This window comes from Stegostoma tigrinum, chromosome 5 (genome assembly GCF_030684315.1).
Source record: "Stegostoma tigrinum isolate sSteTig4 chromosome 5, sSteTig4.hap1, whole genome shotgun sequence".
In the NCBI taxonomy this organism is placed as follows: Eukaryota; Metazoa; Chordata; class Chondrichthyes; order Orectolobiformes; family Stegostomatidae; genus Stegostoma; species Stegostoma tigrinum.
Window position 1 is genome coordinate 40,935,153 of NC_081358.1, and position 19,386 is coordinate 40,954,538.

At 38.8% G+C, this 19,386-nt stretch overlaps 1 protein-coding gene across 1 annotated transcript in view; it reads left to right on the forward strand.

Moving 5' to 3' along the window:
* The window catches only part of LOC125451629 (zinc finger protein 236-like), a 136,744-nt gene that overhangs the window by 40,914 nt on the left and 76,444 nt on the right, over nt 1-19,386 (forward strand). The window contains exons 4-11 of the mRNA XM_048528975.2: nt 2,771-2,949; nt 3,906-4,033; nt 6,278-6,450; nt 11,457-11,606; nt 13,277-13,453; nt 14,665-14,887; nt 17,023-17,295; nt 18,578-18,778. Of these exons, the coding sequence (XP_048384932.1) occupies nt 2,771-2,949; nt 3,906-4,033; nt 6,278-6,450; nt 11,457-11,606; nt 13,277-13,453; nt 14,665-14,887; nt 17,023-17,295; nt 18,578-18,778 (1,504 nt within the window). The remainder of the gene's footprint in view (nt 1-2,770; nt 2,950-3,905; nt 4,034-6,277; nt 6,451-11,456; nt 11,607-13,276; nt 13,454-14,664; nt 14,888-17,022; nt 17,296-18,577; nt 18,779-19,386) is intronic.

Here is a 19,386-nt window from a genome sequence, read left to right on the forward strand (position 1 = left end):
AATGATGATAAATAACTAGAAAATGCTGTTTAAACAAACCAGAAAGCAATAATTTGCTAAAAAGATATGTACCTAAATTTATTGAGTTCTTATGTTTTGAAACTGACAAAAAAAATTAAATGTTGACTTTTTTAAAAAAAGAACGAATTGACCGAACCTTATACAGGATTATGATCTTACGGAGTGTTGTTTATGGTAAGTTGAATGATTTTTCATTTTGTAAGGACAAGGAGGTTACATCATGTGATGTGCATCTTAAGCGAGTAGCTCTTGTTTGTTCAGAGAATTTTTATATTTAAATATGCTTAACCATTGCAGGGTCCTTTCAAGCACCAGCATTTTAAGGTTGTTGCGCATCAAAAGTGCAACATGTTTGTGTGCAAGACATTATTTTACAATTCATTATTTTCAACAGTTGATAAAATTATTGCAGGAGTGCTGGAAATTTATAGTATCTCTCTCTTAACTTTTTTTATTAAATAAAAACCGATTTAAAAATCTGTATGCTGTAAATCAGAAACAAAAACAGAATTTGCTGGAAAAGCTCAGCAGTTCTGACAGCATCTATGAAAAGAAATAAAAGTTTAACATTTCAGATCTGGTGACCCTTCCTCAGAACTAATGGTAGCAAGGAAAATGTCAATTTATATGCATAAGATAGAGTGGTGGGAGGGAGTGAAGCAGCACTTTACTGGCAATTCTCAGAATCTAGTCTACTGCATTCAGTTCTTGCAATATGATCTCCTCTATATTGGAGAAACGAAATGTTGACTGGGTGACCACTGCAGAATATGTACATTCTGCCTGCAAAAAGACCCTGAGCTTTCAGTTGCCTGCCACTTTTAACACACCACCCTGTTCCCTGGCCAACACCTCTGTCTCAGGCTTGCTGCAGTGTTCCAGCGAAGCCCAGCACAAGCTGGAAGACCAACACCTCATTTTCCATTTGGGGACCCTGCAGCCTTTTGGACTCAGTATTAAGTTCAATAATTGAGGGCTTGAACTCTCCCATGTCCTAATCCCCTACTCCACATACCAGGCCTTGTTATCACATAGCCTGCCATTGCACACTACCCATTGTTAGCCACTAATATTCCCTATTAACAGCTATTCACTCTCCCAGCCAGATCATTACCCATTCCTTTGTCCAACTGTTCTCTCCCTTTGGGCTATATCCCCACCTATCATTTACTCCTTACACCCTCCCGCACACAATCTTCTGCATGTAAACTGACATTTTCCTAGCTACCATCAGTTCTGACAAAAGGTCACTGGACCTGAAATGTTAAATTTTGAGACAACAAAATGTGAGGCTGGATGAACACAGCAGGCCAAGCAGCATCTCAGGAGCACAAAAGCTGACGTTTCGGGCCTAGACCCTTCATCGGAGAGGGGGATGGGGAGAGGGAACTGGAATAAATAGGGAGAGAGGGGGAGGCGGACCGAAGATGGAGAGAAAAGAAGATAGGTGGAGAGAGTATCGGTGGGGAGGTAGGGAGGGGATAGGTCAGTCCAGGGAAGACGGACAGGTCAAGGAGGTGGGATGAGTTTAGTAGGTAGATGGGGGTGCGGCTTGGGGTGGGAGGAAGGGATGGGTGAGAGGAAGAACAGGTTAGGGAGGCAGAGACAGGTTGGACTGGTTTTGGGATGCAGTGGGTGAGGGGGAAGAGCTGGGCTGGTTGTGTGGTGCAGTGGGGGGAGGGGACGAACTGGGCTGGTTTAGGGATGCAGTTGGGGAAGGGGAGATTTTGAAACTGGTGAAGTCCACATTGATACCATTAGGCTGCAGGGTTCCCAGGCGGAATATGAGTTGCTGAGGAACAGTTTCACCAGTTTCAAAATCTCCCCTTCCCCTACAGCATCCCTAAACCAGCCCAGTTCGTCTCCTCCCCCCACTGCACCACACAACCAGCCCAGCTCTTCCCCCCCCCCCCCACTGCATCCCAAAACCAGTCCAACCTGTCTCTGCCTCCCTAACCTGTTCTTCCTCTCACCCATCCCTTCCTCCCACCCCAAGCCGCACCCCCATCTACCTACTAAACTCATCCCACCTCCTTGACCTGTCCGTCTTCCCTGGACTGACCTATCCCCTCCTACCTCCCCACCTATACTCTCTCCACCTATCTTCTTTACTCTCCATCTTCGGTCCGCCTCCCCCTCTCTCCCTATTTATTCCAGAACCCTCACCCCATCCCCCTCTCTGATGAAGGGTCTAAGCCCGAAACGTCAGCTTTTGTGCTCCTGAGATGCTCTTGGCCTGCTGTGTTCATCCAGCCTCACATTTTGTTGTCTTGGATTCTCCAGCATCTGCAGTTCCCATTATCTCTATGTTAAATTTTGATTTCTCTTCACAGATGCTGCCAGACCTGCTGAACTTGTCCAGAATTTTTTTTGTTTTTGGTTTGTATAGTTTTTATAGTTTGTATGTGGTCTTGGATTATCTAAGGTCTGTTTAAGACTCAGGCAATGTTTGATTGTTGTCATGCAATTATTTCCAGTGATTTAGATCATGGCAGAGAGAAATTGATTATATAACTACAGTGGCCTGTGCAGTTTGTTGGCATGCTAATTACGGACAATTGGAAGGATTTGTGAGAATAAGTATTTTTTAGAAACAATTTAGCTTTATGGCAGAATTATAAATTTTACCAATGACCTGGTGAACATTGTGAATTTATTCAAGGTCGCAAAGCTCAGTAATAACTTTTGATGTGCAGGTATTGATTATAGCTTCTAATGGTTTGACTTCATTCTTTCTTTCCTGTTGTAGAACCTGATCTGTACAGAGTGCGGAGATGAATTTACCCTGCAGAGCCAACTTAGCAGGCACTTGGAAGAACACAGGCAGGAACTAAATGGAAACAGAGTACACAACTGCAAGATTTGCACTAAGGAATTTGAAAGGCTGTCCCAGCTACGTGAACATATGAAATCACACTACAGGGTTAGGTATGTAAGGTTTTGAAACAAAATGCATTGTTTAGACAGTGTGGATTTCTGGCAATGATCCACAAACTCAAGTGAATTGCATTGAAGTGATGTGGTACAGAAGTATCCAAATGCTTATTAAAACTATTGATTTACTGGAAAATAGCTAATGTGAGGTGGGAGGTAAAAGGGGCTCCTTGTTTGTACCAATGCCATCATTCCAATCCATGATTTCAAGCCCTCATCCTGAATCTATCTTTAAGTTTAGGACAATCTTACAATATACAATGTCAATTAATGCAATTTTAATGCCAGCAATGCTGGGCTAGTAAGTCAAAACTCAAAGTTGGTTGATTGGTCTTATCAACTGGGCATTGAGCATCACTGCGAGCAAGGCGCAGAAGGAAACATTTAGCAGAGTAGATTGCATACCCGACAGAGATCTGGCGTGGATTTTCTTTCGTTGCAGTTGTGGAAATTGATCAAATCTTGACGAAGCATGATTTTTCACTGTCAAGTGTTTCTTATTTGTGTTATGCCTATAGTCTTAAACAAAACAAGAAAAGGGAGATGATGGAGAACTAACTGCTATTTCTAACCTCTTTATACAGCAACAAATTGCTTCTATATAACAGCTTTTAAACGAACAAAACATTCTCCATGTTGCAGTGTGAGCGTTAATCAGACAAAAATTGATACCAAGCTACATAAGTAACCTAAAGCTTGGTCAGAGAAATAGGTTTTAAGGAGAGTTTCATGGAGAGAAATTATGGAGACTCGGATGTTGCATGAGTATGAGAAATTTCAAATTTGAATTCTTGCAGGACTGGAAGCGAAAATATGTATCAAAAATGCTGTTGACATGTAATTGCTTAGGAATATATCATAGGTGGAGAATGCTGAATATTGTTTCTCTATAAAATGTTTCACAAGCTTCAGAGTGCTGTAAATCAATTTCTGCACCCTTTAATTGTCAGATCATCGTTGTGTACCAAACAGTATAAGCGACATGTTGATAGATCAGGTTTCTCTCATCGTTGTGAACATTGTGGAAAAACATTTCAAAAGCCCAGTCAGTTAATTCGACACATCAGAATACATACAGGTGAGGTGTACTGTTGCTAATTTAAATCTGTTTATTGAAATATCTTTTACTCAGATCATTTGTGTTGTAATTGATTTTTCATGAATTTTAATTGCACAGTTAGAAAAGGAAGTTCTTTTTAAAATATGGGTTATACACGGTCCGCAGTTTGTTGCCTTTAGTAAATGGAACATCAAGCATAGACAAAGACCATGTAATTGGTCATACACTTCACATAAACCGTCTCCAATTTCTTTTAATCGTACTAGCTTAAATATCTGTTCATTTCTCTCCCTTTTAATCACCTGGCTTCTCCTTAAATATATTTATCCTCTTTGCCTCACATGTAATAACACTTTTCACATTCTGAACACCCTCGGTTATCAGAATTTCTTCTGATTTCCCATTCAGATTTATTAGTGATTGTCCAGTATTTATAGACCTTTTTAAATTTGGTCTCATCGACTAGAGGTGAAAACATCTGTACCCTGTTAACAAAGTGTGAAGCTGGATGAACACAGCAGGCCAAGCAGCATCTCAGGAGCACAAAAGCTGACGTTTTGGGCCTAGACCCTTCATCAGAGAGGTCTCTGATGAAGGGTCTAGGCCTGAAATGTCAGCTTTTGTGCTCCTGAGATGCTGCTTGGCCTGCTGTGTTCATCCAGCTTCACACTTTTTTATCTTGCATTCTCCAGCATCTGCAGTTCCCATTATCTCTGTACCCTGTTACTTTGCTGAATGATTGCTTCCAGCTTATCTATCAGCTATGATGTTTGTTTCCAGGTCAAACCACCATCTACCCTGACTTAATTCCCCTTCTTCTTTCACAGGTCCCATCCTTTCCAAACCTGAAGTACTGTGTTTCCCAGAGTGATACCTTTTGTTTTCATCCCACCTTTTGATCAAAGCGTCTGTCTTTTGCAGTTTTATGTTGCAGCTAAATGCCTGGATGCTTATTGTTAACTAATGCCAACACTCCAGACACATTAAGCTACATATTTATTGGAGACCGACTCCTAGATTTGTGCTGCCACATGGCCCCACGATCCTGACTGACTCCAGCCCACTCGACTCCTCATCCCAGCACCCAGTTTTTCTCTGATTCACAGTGCAGTAGCCCTCACATATGCTGCATAGTCTGGCTGTCTCCTTGATGAAGGAACCCTGTTGTGAATGAAAATGCAAAAGAAAGGAATCCACCCTAAAATTTAGAACCAAATTAGGAAGCACTTATACACATGTAGGTACAAAATGTTTGGAACCTGTGGCAGTGGCAGTTAAAAGTAAGTAGTTTGTTAAATTTAAATATGAGACTGATAGACAAGGTCAAGGAACATTGGCAATGGGAGATTTAGGAAGTTTAGCCATAGATCAACTGTGATCTCATTGACAGCTGATTAAGGCTAAAAGACGATGGGCTGTTCCGATGTTAAGAGTGGGAGATGAACTGTAAACCACTGATAGGAAAGATGAGGCATTTTTTTTAAGTAAAACTTTGAATACAGGGCCATGGGAGATCAATTTGTGTATTTTAAATAAATAGATATATATGAATCATCTTAAGTATACTGTAAATAAAGGAGTGTATTTTAAAATTAAAAACAGCTTATGATGTGATTGAACTAGAATTGTGAAAGTGGAAGGGTGGACTGAAAGTTAACTGGAAATGTGAAAAATACGTATGTGTGTTTATAAGAAATGCAGTGCTGTGTTAGAATTTATATTGTGCAGATATCCCACCTTTTCTTCATGTTATAAACTGCTAAACTTAAAATACTCTGTAAAATCAAATAGCATTCAGGTGCTTTAATTTCTGCCACCAAGGTATTTGTCTTGCTCCATTGCTAATTTTCGGTGATCTAACGCAAAATAATATTTATGCAAGTAATTGTTGAATGTGTACTTAGTAACTTGAGCTAAGCCGTTAAAAGTTATACTAAATGCAGTTGACAGAACTAAAATCTGACTTTCATTCTGTGTTAAAGTTGGGGTTTTAATTACTTTCTGTTCAATTGCCAGAGTGTTTGATTATTTCTAGGAAAATGAAAGACCCTGTCCTGAATAAACTTCTGTGTATTAACACAGAATATTATTTGTGCCATTATCATTAAGTTAGCCCTAGTGCATGTCATGTTATTGCCATAATGTTAGTCAACTAGGCTAAAAATATTTCCAGTACATTGTATGATAATTAGCCTTTTTAACTTTTCTTTTTGTATGGACTTTTTGCCACTTACCGGCTTTTATTTTTATTCTGAAACTTAGGCGAACGACCATTTAAATGCACTGATTGCGGAAAAGCTTTTAACCAGAAAGGGGCGCTGCAAATCCACATGATCAAGCATACAGGCGAAAAACCCCATTTTTGTCTTTTCTGCCCTGCATCTTTTTCACAGAGAGGCAATCTACGAGCACACATACAGAGGGTTCATACTGAGGTATTGTTATTCCCTTAATGGGCAGTAAAATGTTACAAACAGTCTTCATGACTTCATCCAGAATTGAAGTGATTTGAATTTCTTACAGTATAGCTATTTGGTAATATCAAAACTGCACCTCATCTTGTCTTTTCAAAAAAAAAACAAACTGGCCAGTGTCTTAATTTTTCAGTAAAGTATGGTATTTTGTGGAATTCTTCATTCTTTGTCTATTTTGATAATTATCCATTAGTTCATTTCTTGTTTGTCAGCCAGCCTTCTTAACCTTCAGCTATTTCCATGGCTTTCAGTTTTAGATGATTAACAGAGAATCCTAAAACATGTATGCTGTATAATTCTGGAGTGAAAGCTAAAAGGCATTCCAAATGTCGTACGAAATTAACATGGTCAGTGTTACTACCCTGCTGATTCAGATGTTTTTTGCCCTTTTTCAAAAGCTATCAGAATTTTTTTTCATTCTTGTTTTGAGACTTCCTTTTACATGCACTTGCATGCAATTTTCTGCTGTCTAAAGCCTGATGTAACAATGGTAATGAACTAACCTGAGGGACTGCACATTTTCACTTGTGACAGTTTTTAAAAAGCTCCTTTTAGCTGTTCAGCTGTCAGCTATGTTGTGATTACAAGTGGTATTCTTAGTGGACAAGTCATATCTCAGATTGAAATTTTGACTTCATAAGTCATATTTAGTTTCTTTCTGCTTTAGTTTGAGTGAGGTGGTCTTTTACATTGAAACACAATCAAACAATGCTGCAGACTTGGTTTTAACCAGTCTTGGGGCTTGAAGACTTGGGGAAATGGATGCAAACATTTAAGTAGTGGAATTAAGGATGCACAGGAGGCATTGATTGAATGAAAGCAGAGGCCTCATAGAATGGAAATCTTTAATGCCTCCTGAACTGTTTATACCAGTGTTTCCCAGGCTCCACTTCCAGGTTCTATCTTCCATAAATGTGGCAACATCCAAACCTCGCATCAGATCTTGTTCATCTCTCACCCCTGTGCCTCATTTTAGATTTTCGTCCTTGTTTTCAAACCCCTCTGTGGCTTTGTCTCTCCCGATCTCAATAGTTTAAATCACTCACTCAACCTTTGAATATCTTCCCATCTCCAATTTAGGTTTCTTGAGCATCTGATTCATCATTAGTACCTGTCTTCAGCTGCCTCCTGAGCTCTGAAATTCTGTAAGCCCCTCCCCTTCTCTACCTTGCTTTCCTCCTGTATGGTACATGTTAAAATCTGCCTTTGTCAACTCACCTAATATCTGCTTATGTGACTACGTGTTAAAATTTCTTTGAAGCTACCCCATGTAATGCCTTGTAATTACATTTAAGACACAATTTAAATGCAGGTTGTTAGTTGTGGTGCTCTCGGAGATAATGCAGATGGGGGGGAATTCCAAGTAAAGTCTCAAGGCAGCATGCCACTCTTACATAAGAATTAGGTGCAGGAGTAGGCCATCTGGCTCCTCGAGCCTGCCCTGCCATTTAATAAGATCATGGCTGATCTTTTTGAGACTCCGCTCCACTTACCCGGCCACTCACCATAACCATTAATTCCTTTACTGTTCAAAAATTTATCTAGCCTTGCCTTAAAAACATTCAGTGAGGTAGCTTCAACCGCTTCACTGGGCAGGGAATTCCACAGATTCACAAACCTTTGGGTGAAGAAGTTCCTCCTGACCTCAGTTTTACATCTGCTTCCCTTTATTTTGAGGCAATGCCCTCTAGTCCTAGTTTCACCTGCTAGCAGAAACAACCTCCCTGCCTCCACCTTATCTATCCCCTTCATAATCTTATATGTTTCTATGAGATCTCCCCTCATTCTTCTGAATTCCACTGAGTATAATCCCAATCTACTCCAGTCTCTCCTCATAGTCCAACCCCCTCAACTCTGGAATCAACCAAGTGAATCCCCTCTGCACCCCCTCCAGTGCTAGTATATCCTTTCTTAAGTAAGGAGACCAAACCGCACACAGTACTCCAGGCATGACCTCACAGGACCCTATACAGCTGTAGCATAGCCTCCCTGTTTTTAAACTCCATCTCTCTTGCAATGACAGGCAAAATTCTATTTATCTTTTTAATTACCTGCTGCACCTGCAATACTACTTTTAGCAATTCATGCACAAGGACACCCAAGTCCCTCTGCATAACGGTGTGCTGCAATTTTTTTTAACCATTTAAAACATAGTCCATTTTCCTGTTATTCCTACAAAAATGGATGACCTCACACTTATCAACATTGTACTTCATCTGCCAGACCTTTGCCCAGTCACTTAGACTATGTATATCCCTCTGCAGACTTTCAATATCTTCTGCACACCTTGCTCTATCACTCACGTTAGTGTCATCTACAAATTTTGACACACCACACTCAGTCCCCAACTCCATATCATCGATGTAAATTGTAAACAATTGCAGTCTCAACACTGATCCCTGAGGCACACCACCAGCCACTGACCGTCAACCAGAAAAACCCCCATTTACCCCTACCCTTTGCTTTCTACTAGCCAACGAATCCTCTATCCTTGCCAACACATTACCTGTAATACCATGCAACTTTATCTTAGTGGCACCTTGTCAAATGCCTTCTGGAAATCCAGACACATCACATCCACAGGTTCCGCATTGTCCACCATACAAGTAATGTCCTCAAAGAATTCCACCGAATTAGTTACCCTTCATGAACCCATGCTGGGTGTTCCCAATGGGACAATTTATGTCTTGCTATTTCTTCCTTAATGATAGATTCAAGCATTTTCTCCACCACTGAAGTTAAGCTCACTGGCCTATAGTTACCTGCTTTATGTCTACTTCCTTTTTTAAACAGTGGTGCCACATTGGCTGTTTTCCAATCTGCGGGAACCACCCCAGAGTCCAGTGAATTTTGGTAAATAATTACTAGTACATTTGCTATTTCCCCCATCACCTCTTTTAGTACCCTGGGATGCAACTCATCAGCGCCAGGACACTTGTCTACCTTTAGCCCCATTAACTTGCCCAGCACTGCCTTCTTAGTAATAATGATAGTTTCTAGGTCCTCACCTGCTATAACCTTATTGCCTTCAGTTTTCAGCACGTTAATTTGTATCTTCCACTGTGAAGACTGTCACAAAATAACTGCTTAATGCCTCGACTATTTCCTCATTCCCAGTTATTAAATTGACCTTCTCATCCTCTAAAGGACCAATGTTTACTATTGCCACTCTTTGACGATTTACATATTTATAGAAACTTTTGCTGCCTGTTTTTTATTCTGAGCTAGTTTACTGTCATAATCTATCTTACTTTTCTTTATAACTTTTTTTGTGGATTTCTGTTGACCTTTAAATGTTTCCCACTACTCTTTGCTTTTTTGTACTTTTTTTTCAATCTGATATTTTGCTTTATTTCCTTAGACATCCATAGCTGGCTATCTGTTTTCCGACAGTTCTTCCTTATCACTGGAACATACTTCTGCTGAGCACTGATGCCACTTTTGTTTTCAAATAAGTGATGTTCCACAGATATTTAAGCCAGTATAGAAGGAAAGTAATTTACTGTCTGGTTATGGAATAGTCCAGTCCACTTCAGGACTGTCTTTTACCATTCCCCTGTGCTGATCTAGGAGGTTTTCTTAAAAAAATTTAAAGATTTCATTAACCCCGCAAGTCGAATAGCTAGCCAAATCTGTTTAATGTAGTTTGATGATATCAATATATATAGAAAAAGCTTAGATTAGGTTATATCATCACATCTATTGGACAGAATGAATCAAGATTATTGCAGTGCTGTTATCCTCTGATATTTGAGCTGTAATTTTAAATAAAATCTCCCTTGGCATACCTAGTTTCTAAGCTATGTTTTTATGTTAACTCGTTTAGATAATTTAGTTTAGTTTTACACCACTTATTAATCACAATTATTTATAGTAGAATAGATGTATTAAAGAGAAAGGGAGAGCAGATATTTGTTTGAAAATATAACAAAGTTGATTTTATCCCTATGGTGGGAGAATACAATTAGTTGCTGTCCTGAGTTTCAGATTTGGGGTGTCTTAACTTTCAGATCTCATTTAAGTGCCACGTGAAATGGACAAGAATGGATACAGTGACTTGGCAAACTTGGAGGTATGTTAGACAGGGAATGGGTTTTAGGTGGGTCTGTGGGAGTGGAAGGAAGCTAAGGTTTTGGAGTAGATCTGTAGTGTTAGCTGAATCTGGGGCATGGAAGAAAACCACTTTCCTTTGTGGAACCAAGGACATCACTTCTTCTGGCCCTGCAAAAGGAAAGTTTTGCGTTATTCTTTTGGAGGGTCATTTCTGGTTGCAGGACAAGGCACAGCCTGGTGGGGAAGCCTGGTTAAACTCCCGACTTCATGGCCCCAGTGATATTGTACATACCTGCTTGGTATCAGTTCCTGAGTCTATTTTAAACGGAGCATCTTCTACAGCTATATGTCCTATGTGATTGAGGAAAAGATTAATTCAAAGATAGGAAAATAAACTGCTCACCTGTTTAGTGCTGTTAAAATCAATTAAATTAATTTACTTGGATTGTGTCATTCTATGCAAGGTTTTGGAAGGAAAATGATCTGTGTAATATTTGAGATTTGTTGTAAAGAGATGGCTGAAGTGCTATTTTCAGTTTCATGATTTGCAACTGATTATTTAGTCTTGCATTCTATGTATTTGGATTAGCAATGGAAGTTCTGTACTATCTCTGTTTTTACAGGAGGCAACTTAATATTTTTCAAGCACTGTTAAATAGTCATTTTTCTGAGGAATTTCTCTCAACACTTCATGATATCTTTGGACACAATACAGTACTTCTTTGTGAAGTCCACTTTTTGCTTTTCTTTGCAATGCAGATTATAATTATGGAAATACTGTGGAGCTTTGTAGTGTTTAAAATCTCATTAAAGCCTCTGGCATTATGACAAAGTTACTGTAGCTTTTTTTAATTCTAATATGTGTTTCTATTTTTTCTGAAAATGTTTCCATTCGTGTGATTTTTTTTCAAAAGGTGAAGGATGGTGACCAACCAGCATATCAGTGTGAAGAATGCAGTTGTGTTTTCAGAAAACTAGGCAGCCTTAATGCACACATCAGCAGGATGCACTCAGATGGATCAGAATCCTCGCGAGTGATCACTGACTCTGCACACAGCGTACTGGTAAATCGAATTTGTGGGATTCCAGCTTCATTGTTAATCTCTCATTAAAGAAATACATATTTCCACAACGTTACTCCAATGTTGTATATTCCATTTGGGCTGAAGTTTTAGAGTGTCAAATATCCAAACATTACAGAAAACCAGTGTGGTGTGTCACATTTAGCAGTCCATCTCATAAAGTGTTAAAATGTTATGTCGGAGTTAGTTGCTTTGTGGTGATTTCACTGGCTTGATGATCCAGAAATCCAGGCAATGCTCTGGGAATATCCACAGTAGGTGTGATTTGAATTCTGTTCATAAAAATCTGCAGTAGTCTCTGTCATGGTGACCACGAAGCTATCATTGTTTGTTGTGCAAAATCCATCAGTTTCACTAAGGTCCTTTTAGGGAAGGAACTTTGCTGTCTTTGCTTGAGCTGGCCTACAGACCCACAACATACCTTACCAAGCCAAAGTGCAGAAATACAAACCCTGTCAGTAATGCCCAAATCTTGTGAAAGGTTAAAAAAAACAACCAATTTCTCTCCTTTTAACTGTTTCTGCCACCTATCTGGCAACCCTGTGGTATAACCTCCTCTAGTCATCTTCAGTTTGTTATGCTTCTTAATTTGTTACGATGAGCAAACTTTGACAACATTTTTGTTTCTGTGCCTTTTCCAAATCATTTACAAAAATGACAAGTAACAGAAGCCTTAGCCTGGGCATACCATTATTTGCAACCTTCCACATCATACACTCTCCAAAAAGAACCTATTTAAATTTACTTTCTGATTTCTAACCCTGTCAATTTCTAGTCTCCTTAATACTTCGTACTTTAATGTCTTCAGTAGGCTCTCACCAAATATCTTCTGAATGATTTACAGTATTTACCATGTTTCCTTATATACATAAATCTCTGACATATGTAATGTGTTGTAGAATAATTGCCCAGTTATGCTCTGTTCCCTCCTATTACTGTCTGCTCGTTTTATATAGATTACTTTGTTATAAATGAGCCTGTCTTGTACAGTAAAAATCTCCCATGTTTTGACAAATGTCTTTCCCTTCATTGTTATTGAAAAGCAATTAAATCTGGACATTTACTTTCTCATTTTGAATATTCAGTGGTACTTGCACATATATGCAGACTATGCAATACCACAATATGTCAAGGTACATAAAACTGTTATAATTTTTGATCTGGTTGAGGCTGATTGTAATGATATAACAGGAGGTGCAGCATTTTCATGGCACAATGAAATACTGTTCTCTAAAAACAGGTCCATAACTCATAATGCATTACCAGGACATTGGATTCACAATGACTGAATGTCAAATTTTATTTAATAACTTAATACTTTGGAATCAAATTCCGTAACTGTTGTTAATTCTTTGCTGTTGCCTTTAAACATCTTTTCTTTCTTGCATAATATTTGCAAGGAATTAACCATTTAGAGTAAGCAAATTCGTGAGCAAAGGGGTTTTAAGTGATTAGCTTTTCCAGGCTAATATTTGAAGGCCCCTAATTGTAAAGTATTTTTGCACTGTTTTAGGTGAGCGATGTGAATTGCTTTAAAATTTTTACATTGGTTCATCAAAAATAATATCATTCCGTAGAACATTATAAGATTATAACCTGTTGTGAATCATAAACTGCTTTCTTTCCCTTATCTGTTTTGCTTATGTCAACAGACAGCTGGGTCATCGCCAGTAACCTCTGCAGGAGGTCACCAAGGAACACAAGCTGTAACTGATGTAATACAGCAGCTTCTGGAGCTATCAGAACAGGTGACTGGAGAGGGAACGCAGTCTCAGCAGCCAGTACAGCAAATCACCATTGAAGGCAGTATTAATCAGGATATCTTGCAAGTGAGTTTTTCATTTCCACTTCTTCAACTACAGGAATCATGTTAAAACCTCAATGTAGAATGATGAATGTTGGCATATCTAGTAGCATCTGTGGCGAATGAAACAGAATTAACATTTCAAGTTCAACATGACTTCCATATATGAACCTCAAACTCAAAGCATGCATCCGCTTCACATTGCACTGTAAATCATCTCACCAACTTGATATACACTCCTTTATGGGCTTATCCTTTCACAAAAGTTTTCATAGTGTTTGCTGGTGACTTAAACTTGGCCCTTGATGCTCTTGTGTGAGAGTCTAGAATCAGAGAGCATCGTCTCAGAATAAATGGGTGCCAACTTACGATTGATATGGGAAGGAATTTCTTTTCTTGGAGGGTTGAAAGCCTTTGGAACTCCTCACCACTGAGAACTGTAGGGCCAGAGTCCTTTTGTATATTTAAGTCTGAAATAGATAGATTCTTGAGCAGTTGGGCATTCAAGGATTACGGGGAAAGGTCAGGAAAGTGGATGTGAGGAATGTTGGATCAGCCATGGTCCTATTGAGTGCCGGAGCAGGCTCAAACGGCCAAACTGCCTGCTTGTGTTCCTGCTTCTTGTAGTCTTAAAAGGATGTGTGGTTTCCGTCCCAGTTCTCTCAACCACTGGATTTAGGGATTCCTTAAGAGGTTTATAACTGGAGGCCACTGTTCAGAGATTTCCAATGTAGAAGCCATAATAAGGTAAGTAGGTATTTTTTAAATCACGCCACGGTCAGAAGTAGGGCTTCCTACCCTGACTGGAATTTCTGGGCCAATGTGCGAGGTACTATCTGTTTGTTTTCTTTAAACAGTTCTAGATATCTGAATTTAGAACCAGATTAAGGGGAAACATACATTGATAACTGTTTGGACTTTAATGGCTTGATAAGAGGAGCTACTTAATATGAATATGCCTATAGGACCTACTAAGTGGTTTTTGTGACAGATGGTGTAGATATTTATATTCTTGTAGTTTTACATCGTCTTTTATTTCGATGTTTGTATCAGTCTGCCCTGCCTCTTTCGTATAATTATTTTTGAACTACTGTGACGTGTGTTTTGATGATACTGCTGTCAAATTAGTTCTTGAAAGTTAGCTTATTAACTTATGAATCTATTTGTTTTATGTGCCAGTTCTGAGTTTTAGCATCATAAATGCTATTTTTTCTTTTATAAACATTTGAATTCCAGCAAGCCTTAGAAAATAGTGGGCTGACAACTATTCCCATTCAAGCCCATCAATCTGAGCCCAGTCAGCCAAGGTCTTCGTTATCTCGAAGTCAGTCCCAGGACGCACAGACTGCTCCGCTTCAACAGACTCAGTCTTCTGCTCCACAGTCTCACCAACAACGAATGGAAAAACTGTCTGGCAAAGAGAACATGGATGTGGTGAAAAAAATGATGATGTATCCTGGTAAGTCTGAAAATATCTGGTCTGGGAAGACCTTTGTTTTGGTTAATCTTACCTAAATATGAATATTATTGATCGTGAAGGATTTCGCTTGAGCGAACAAGGACAAAGACACTTGGCAAAGGAACTGAGACAATAAAATGTGAAGCTGGATGAACACAGCAGGCCCAGCAGCATCTCAGGAGCACAGAAGTTGACGTTTCGGGCCTAGACCCTTCATCAGAGAGTAGCTTTTGTTCTCCTGCGATGCTGCTGGGCCTGCTGTGTTCATCCAGCCTCACATTTTATTGTCTTGGATTCTCCAGCATCTGCAGTTCCCATTATCACTGGCAAAGGAACTGGTTGGGACATGATGAAGAATTGCTTTAACATGATGAGTTATTGTGTTCTGAAATGCATTGCTAGAAGGGGTGGTAGAAGCAAATTCAGTAATAACTTTATAGAATTTATGGAATAGTTTTATCGAAGAACCAGAATTTATGTGAAGGCAGCCAAAAGGCTGCAGCCTCTGTTGTGCAAGTCTATGGTATTTGAAGAGTAATGCACAAATGCTGTTTCTTTTTTCTTCATCTTGGATTTCTATGACAACAAAAGTATATGAAAGATTAATTGAACAGGCATGAAATCTGATCATGTATTTAGTCAATACCAACTGCTGTGTATGTATCAATGTAGCTTAGACAGCAGTTCCAACTTCACTAGGTGTTATACTATCTTTGTAAGAAATACTTGTTCTTTGATTTTTTTCTTCATGAGGGTAATAGAACATAGAATCAGGAGTAGGCCATCTTCCTGGCCTGCCATTCACAATGAGCATGACTGATTGAACATTTCAATGTCTTTACCACATCTCTGTAACCCTCATGACACTGGTAATCAGAAATCTGTCAATCTGTACCTTACACATTCTCAAAGGCTTAGTCACCACAATCTTTGTGGTAGAGAATTGCAAAGCTTCACAAGCCTCTGAATAAAATAGTTTTCCTCATCTCCAACCCACGTGGCTTTAGGAGAGGCTTTAAAAGGGAGAGATTTCTTGTTCCTTGCTACTTCTGCTGTTATAGCACTTGCAGATTGCCTGGATGGTTGTGATACAACAGAGGCTGTTTTCTGGATACATTTTTGTGCTGACCTGTCCATGCACCTTCTCTGATGCTTACTGTCAGGATTTCTCCTGGGGATTTATACAAAATGGTTTCTAAATTTTCTCTCTCACAACACAAAGCAAAATAGCTGCTATGTCAATTTCAAATGCACTGATATTCAAGTGGTAAAGTTATCCATGCTGGAATTCCTTTTTGAAATTGTGAAGCATTGCAACTTTTAGAAGATCCATTGGACATTCCAGAAGTAGTCTCCTGCATTTTAATAACTCTTCATAGCCAACTTCAGAGATAACCAAATCTGACCAACTTTAAGTACACATCCATGAAGACAGTTGAGACAAATGTTTAAAGCCTATATCTCCTAGTCTGAAATCATTTAACTTCATACTCAATTCAAAGATCTTGATGGAAAATGTACTTTTATGTTTAAAAATATTTATAATATCATAATTACACGTTCGTGGAAGGTGCTTACATCACATTCTCAAGGGCTGTTCGGGATGAGCATAAATGCTGATCTTGCCAGTGATGTTTGCATTGCATGAGCTAATAGTTGCTGGGTCTGTAGCAGTCATAAACTCAGTCTTTTTGCACAAATGTACTTCACTTCATTATAAGTATATTTGAATTGGAAATGTGTAATGCTGACTGAAACTGAAAGATCAGGTTTATTCAGTCAACTACTATAATATGAAGAAAGTAACTAGATGTGTATTGAGGTTCGTTGTACAATTTCTGTTTGGTTAAAGTACTTATCAATGTTGGAAACAAAGGCTAGCTGAATCAGAGTAGGATTGGACCACTGGTTTTTACAAAGGAAAAACTGACTAGTCATAAATAGTTCCTCAGATTTGAGGTCCTAATAAACAGGAGATTGTATTATGGTTCTACATTTGAAAACAGTAAGGATACAACTCAGGAGTACATCACAAATAGGCTAATATGCAAAAGCCATGTATTTATTGTTAGATGAAAATAAACATAGAAGTGTTACCAATTAGCTGTTTTTTTTTGTTTTTTTTATAATCCTAGGATCTGTCCGTCGAGTGAATGGAATTAGATGGCACATGTGTACATACTGTACAAAAGAATTTAAGAAGCCTAGTGATCTGGTACGACATATTCGTATTCACACTCATGAAAAACCATACAAGTGCACTCAGTGTTTCCGGGCATTTGCTGTGAAAAGTACCCTCACTGCTCACATGAAGACACACACCGGCATCAAGGAGTTCAGATGTCCCATGTGTGCAAAGATGTTTTCTACTCAAGGGAGTTTAAAGGTTCATCTTCGACTACACACAGGTACTGTCACCTTTGAAAAGATTTCTTTGCAAATATGTTTTTTTTGACTCAGTAACCCAGACATGTTCTGAAGGAGAACTTTTGAACAAGTCAAAATAAAATTGTTATTGAGGAAGTTGGGAAAAAAAATACTATATAGTTTTCCCTCTTAATGAAACTTTTGGTATTGATTCCAAACAATATTCAGAGAAAATGTTTGTTATATTTTATTCAAATTGGAATAAATGTTTTTATATATGAATTCTAGAATGTTGAAGTAGTTGATCAAAGTAGTATACTGTAAAGGAAAAGAGGTCTGTACTCATTCAATGCCTTTCATGACTCCAGTCTGTCCCACAGTGCTTTATAACCAACAAAGTACTTGTGCTCACAACAGTTTTGGTACAAGGTCAAGAATGCTACCCGCTGAGCCATAGCTGACAGCCTTCTAATGAAGGTTTTGGGGAGAAGTCAACTTTTTTTTCTTCTATTGTGAACCTTCCAGAGAGGCGCAGTTAGGCATAATAGGGGAGACATGATTGTCCAAGAATGAAATGAAAAATTCACTAACGTATCAGAATGTGGTATTATTTTAATCCAAATTGGCATCATGAAATCATTTGCCAAGAAATATTCAAAATTTAGGAACCTCCTCAAATTTATTCCTAAAAAGCTAATATTAACATAAAATATATTTTAATACATGCACGTGACATTGTACCATTTGCTGCTGAGCAAGGCTTAAATTTGATTAGGTAGAACAGAAAAGTGGCTGACATATGAGATGCTGGGGTAGAGGCAGTCTTTTGCTTCTGCTGGCTTCACAATCAAGTTTGTTATTTTCATTTTTAATTTATGGCGTTCTATGCTTTGGAATGTGGCATCAGGGCAGCCAAACACAATGTTGTGGCAGGAGCCTTAAGTGGTTCTTGGTTACCTTATTTGCACACACAGAGCAGGAAGCACCTGCTACAGATATTGATGAAGGACTCCTATTGTGCTCGTCCAAAATGATGGGTAGCCTGCCTCCCGTCAGTAATGTAGTTCTTATTCCTGTTTGGCATTTGAGGCGCTCGTGTGCAGTTAGTGACTTAGGAGAGCACCGAGTTCAGCTTCCCTGCCAATATGGGGACCCCAGAAACCATGGTTAAAACTGTGTCAAAGGATGTCAGAGCACTTGCATAGTTCATGGGTTATTGAAATAAAATCCAAAACTAGAAAAAATAATGCTATTACATTTAATCAGTTAGGAATTTTTTTTCAACTCTTTTCTCCATTTGTTTTCTCTTATTGTTATCATCAGGAGCCAGACCTTTTGACTGTCCACACTGTGACAAAAAGTTCCGCACCTCAGGGCATCGCAAAAGTCACATTGCTTCACACTTCAAAAACTTACAGCTTAAAAAACGGTTTCCACGCAAACCAGCCAAGACACGAATTTTAAAAAGCAGCATCACATTAACTGACATACCTCTTCAGGAGCCTATTCTCATCACTGATTCAGGTGAGTGTTTGAATCACACAGGAGTTAATGAAATGAGATGTATGTAATAAAACGATTCTTTGCAGAAAACTGAAATGATCTATATTCAGAAGGCAATAAAAAGGCAGTGAACAATTTGAAGTGTTTAATTAATGCTCTGACCTGAACAAAAAGCAAAATTGAGTGATGCTTGTGCATAGTTTTATCATATTGCTTTTAGTCAAAAAAAGCCTTGTTTTAACCATCAGAAAGATATTGGAGTGCACTTGAGGTTGGTTTTTCATTTTAACTTCAGATGAATGTGTCAGTTTAAAAAAAAAATGCCAGTTAACTTTGCTTTCCTCATGTGTACAGAACTACCTCATGGATTTTTGTTGGCTAACTCCTCCTATTTCCTTTTCTGTAATTGATGCCTCTGTTGCACAGACTAATATTTTAACAGATTAGGCTCTTTTCTCTGTGGCGGTGGTTGGGGGGTAGTAGAGAAAAAGAGAAAGCTAGGCACATTAAAACTGCTAGCACAATAATTTTCCTCTTTAATGGTCACTGGTCCAAGAATTGTTGGTTCCCCTGTGGACATAAATGACTGAATTTATTGAATGTGTTTGGGAGTCAGTGTCGGGAATGCT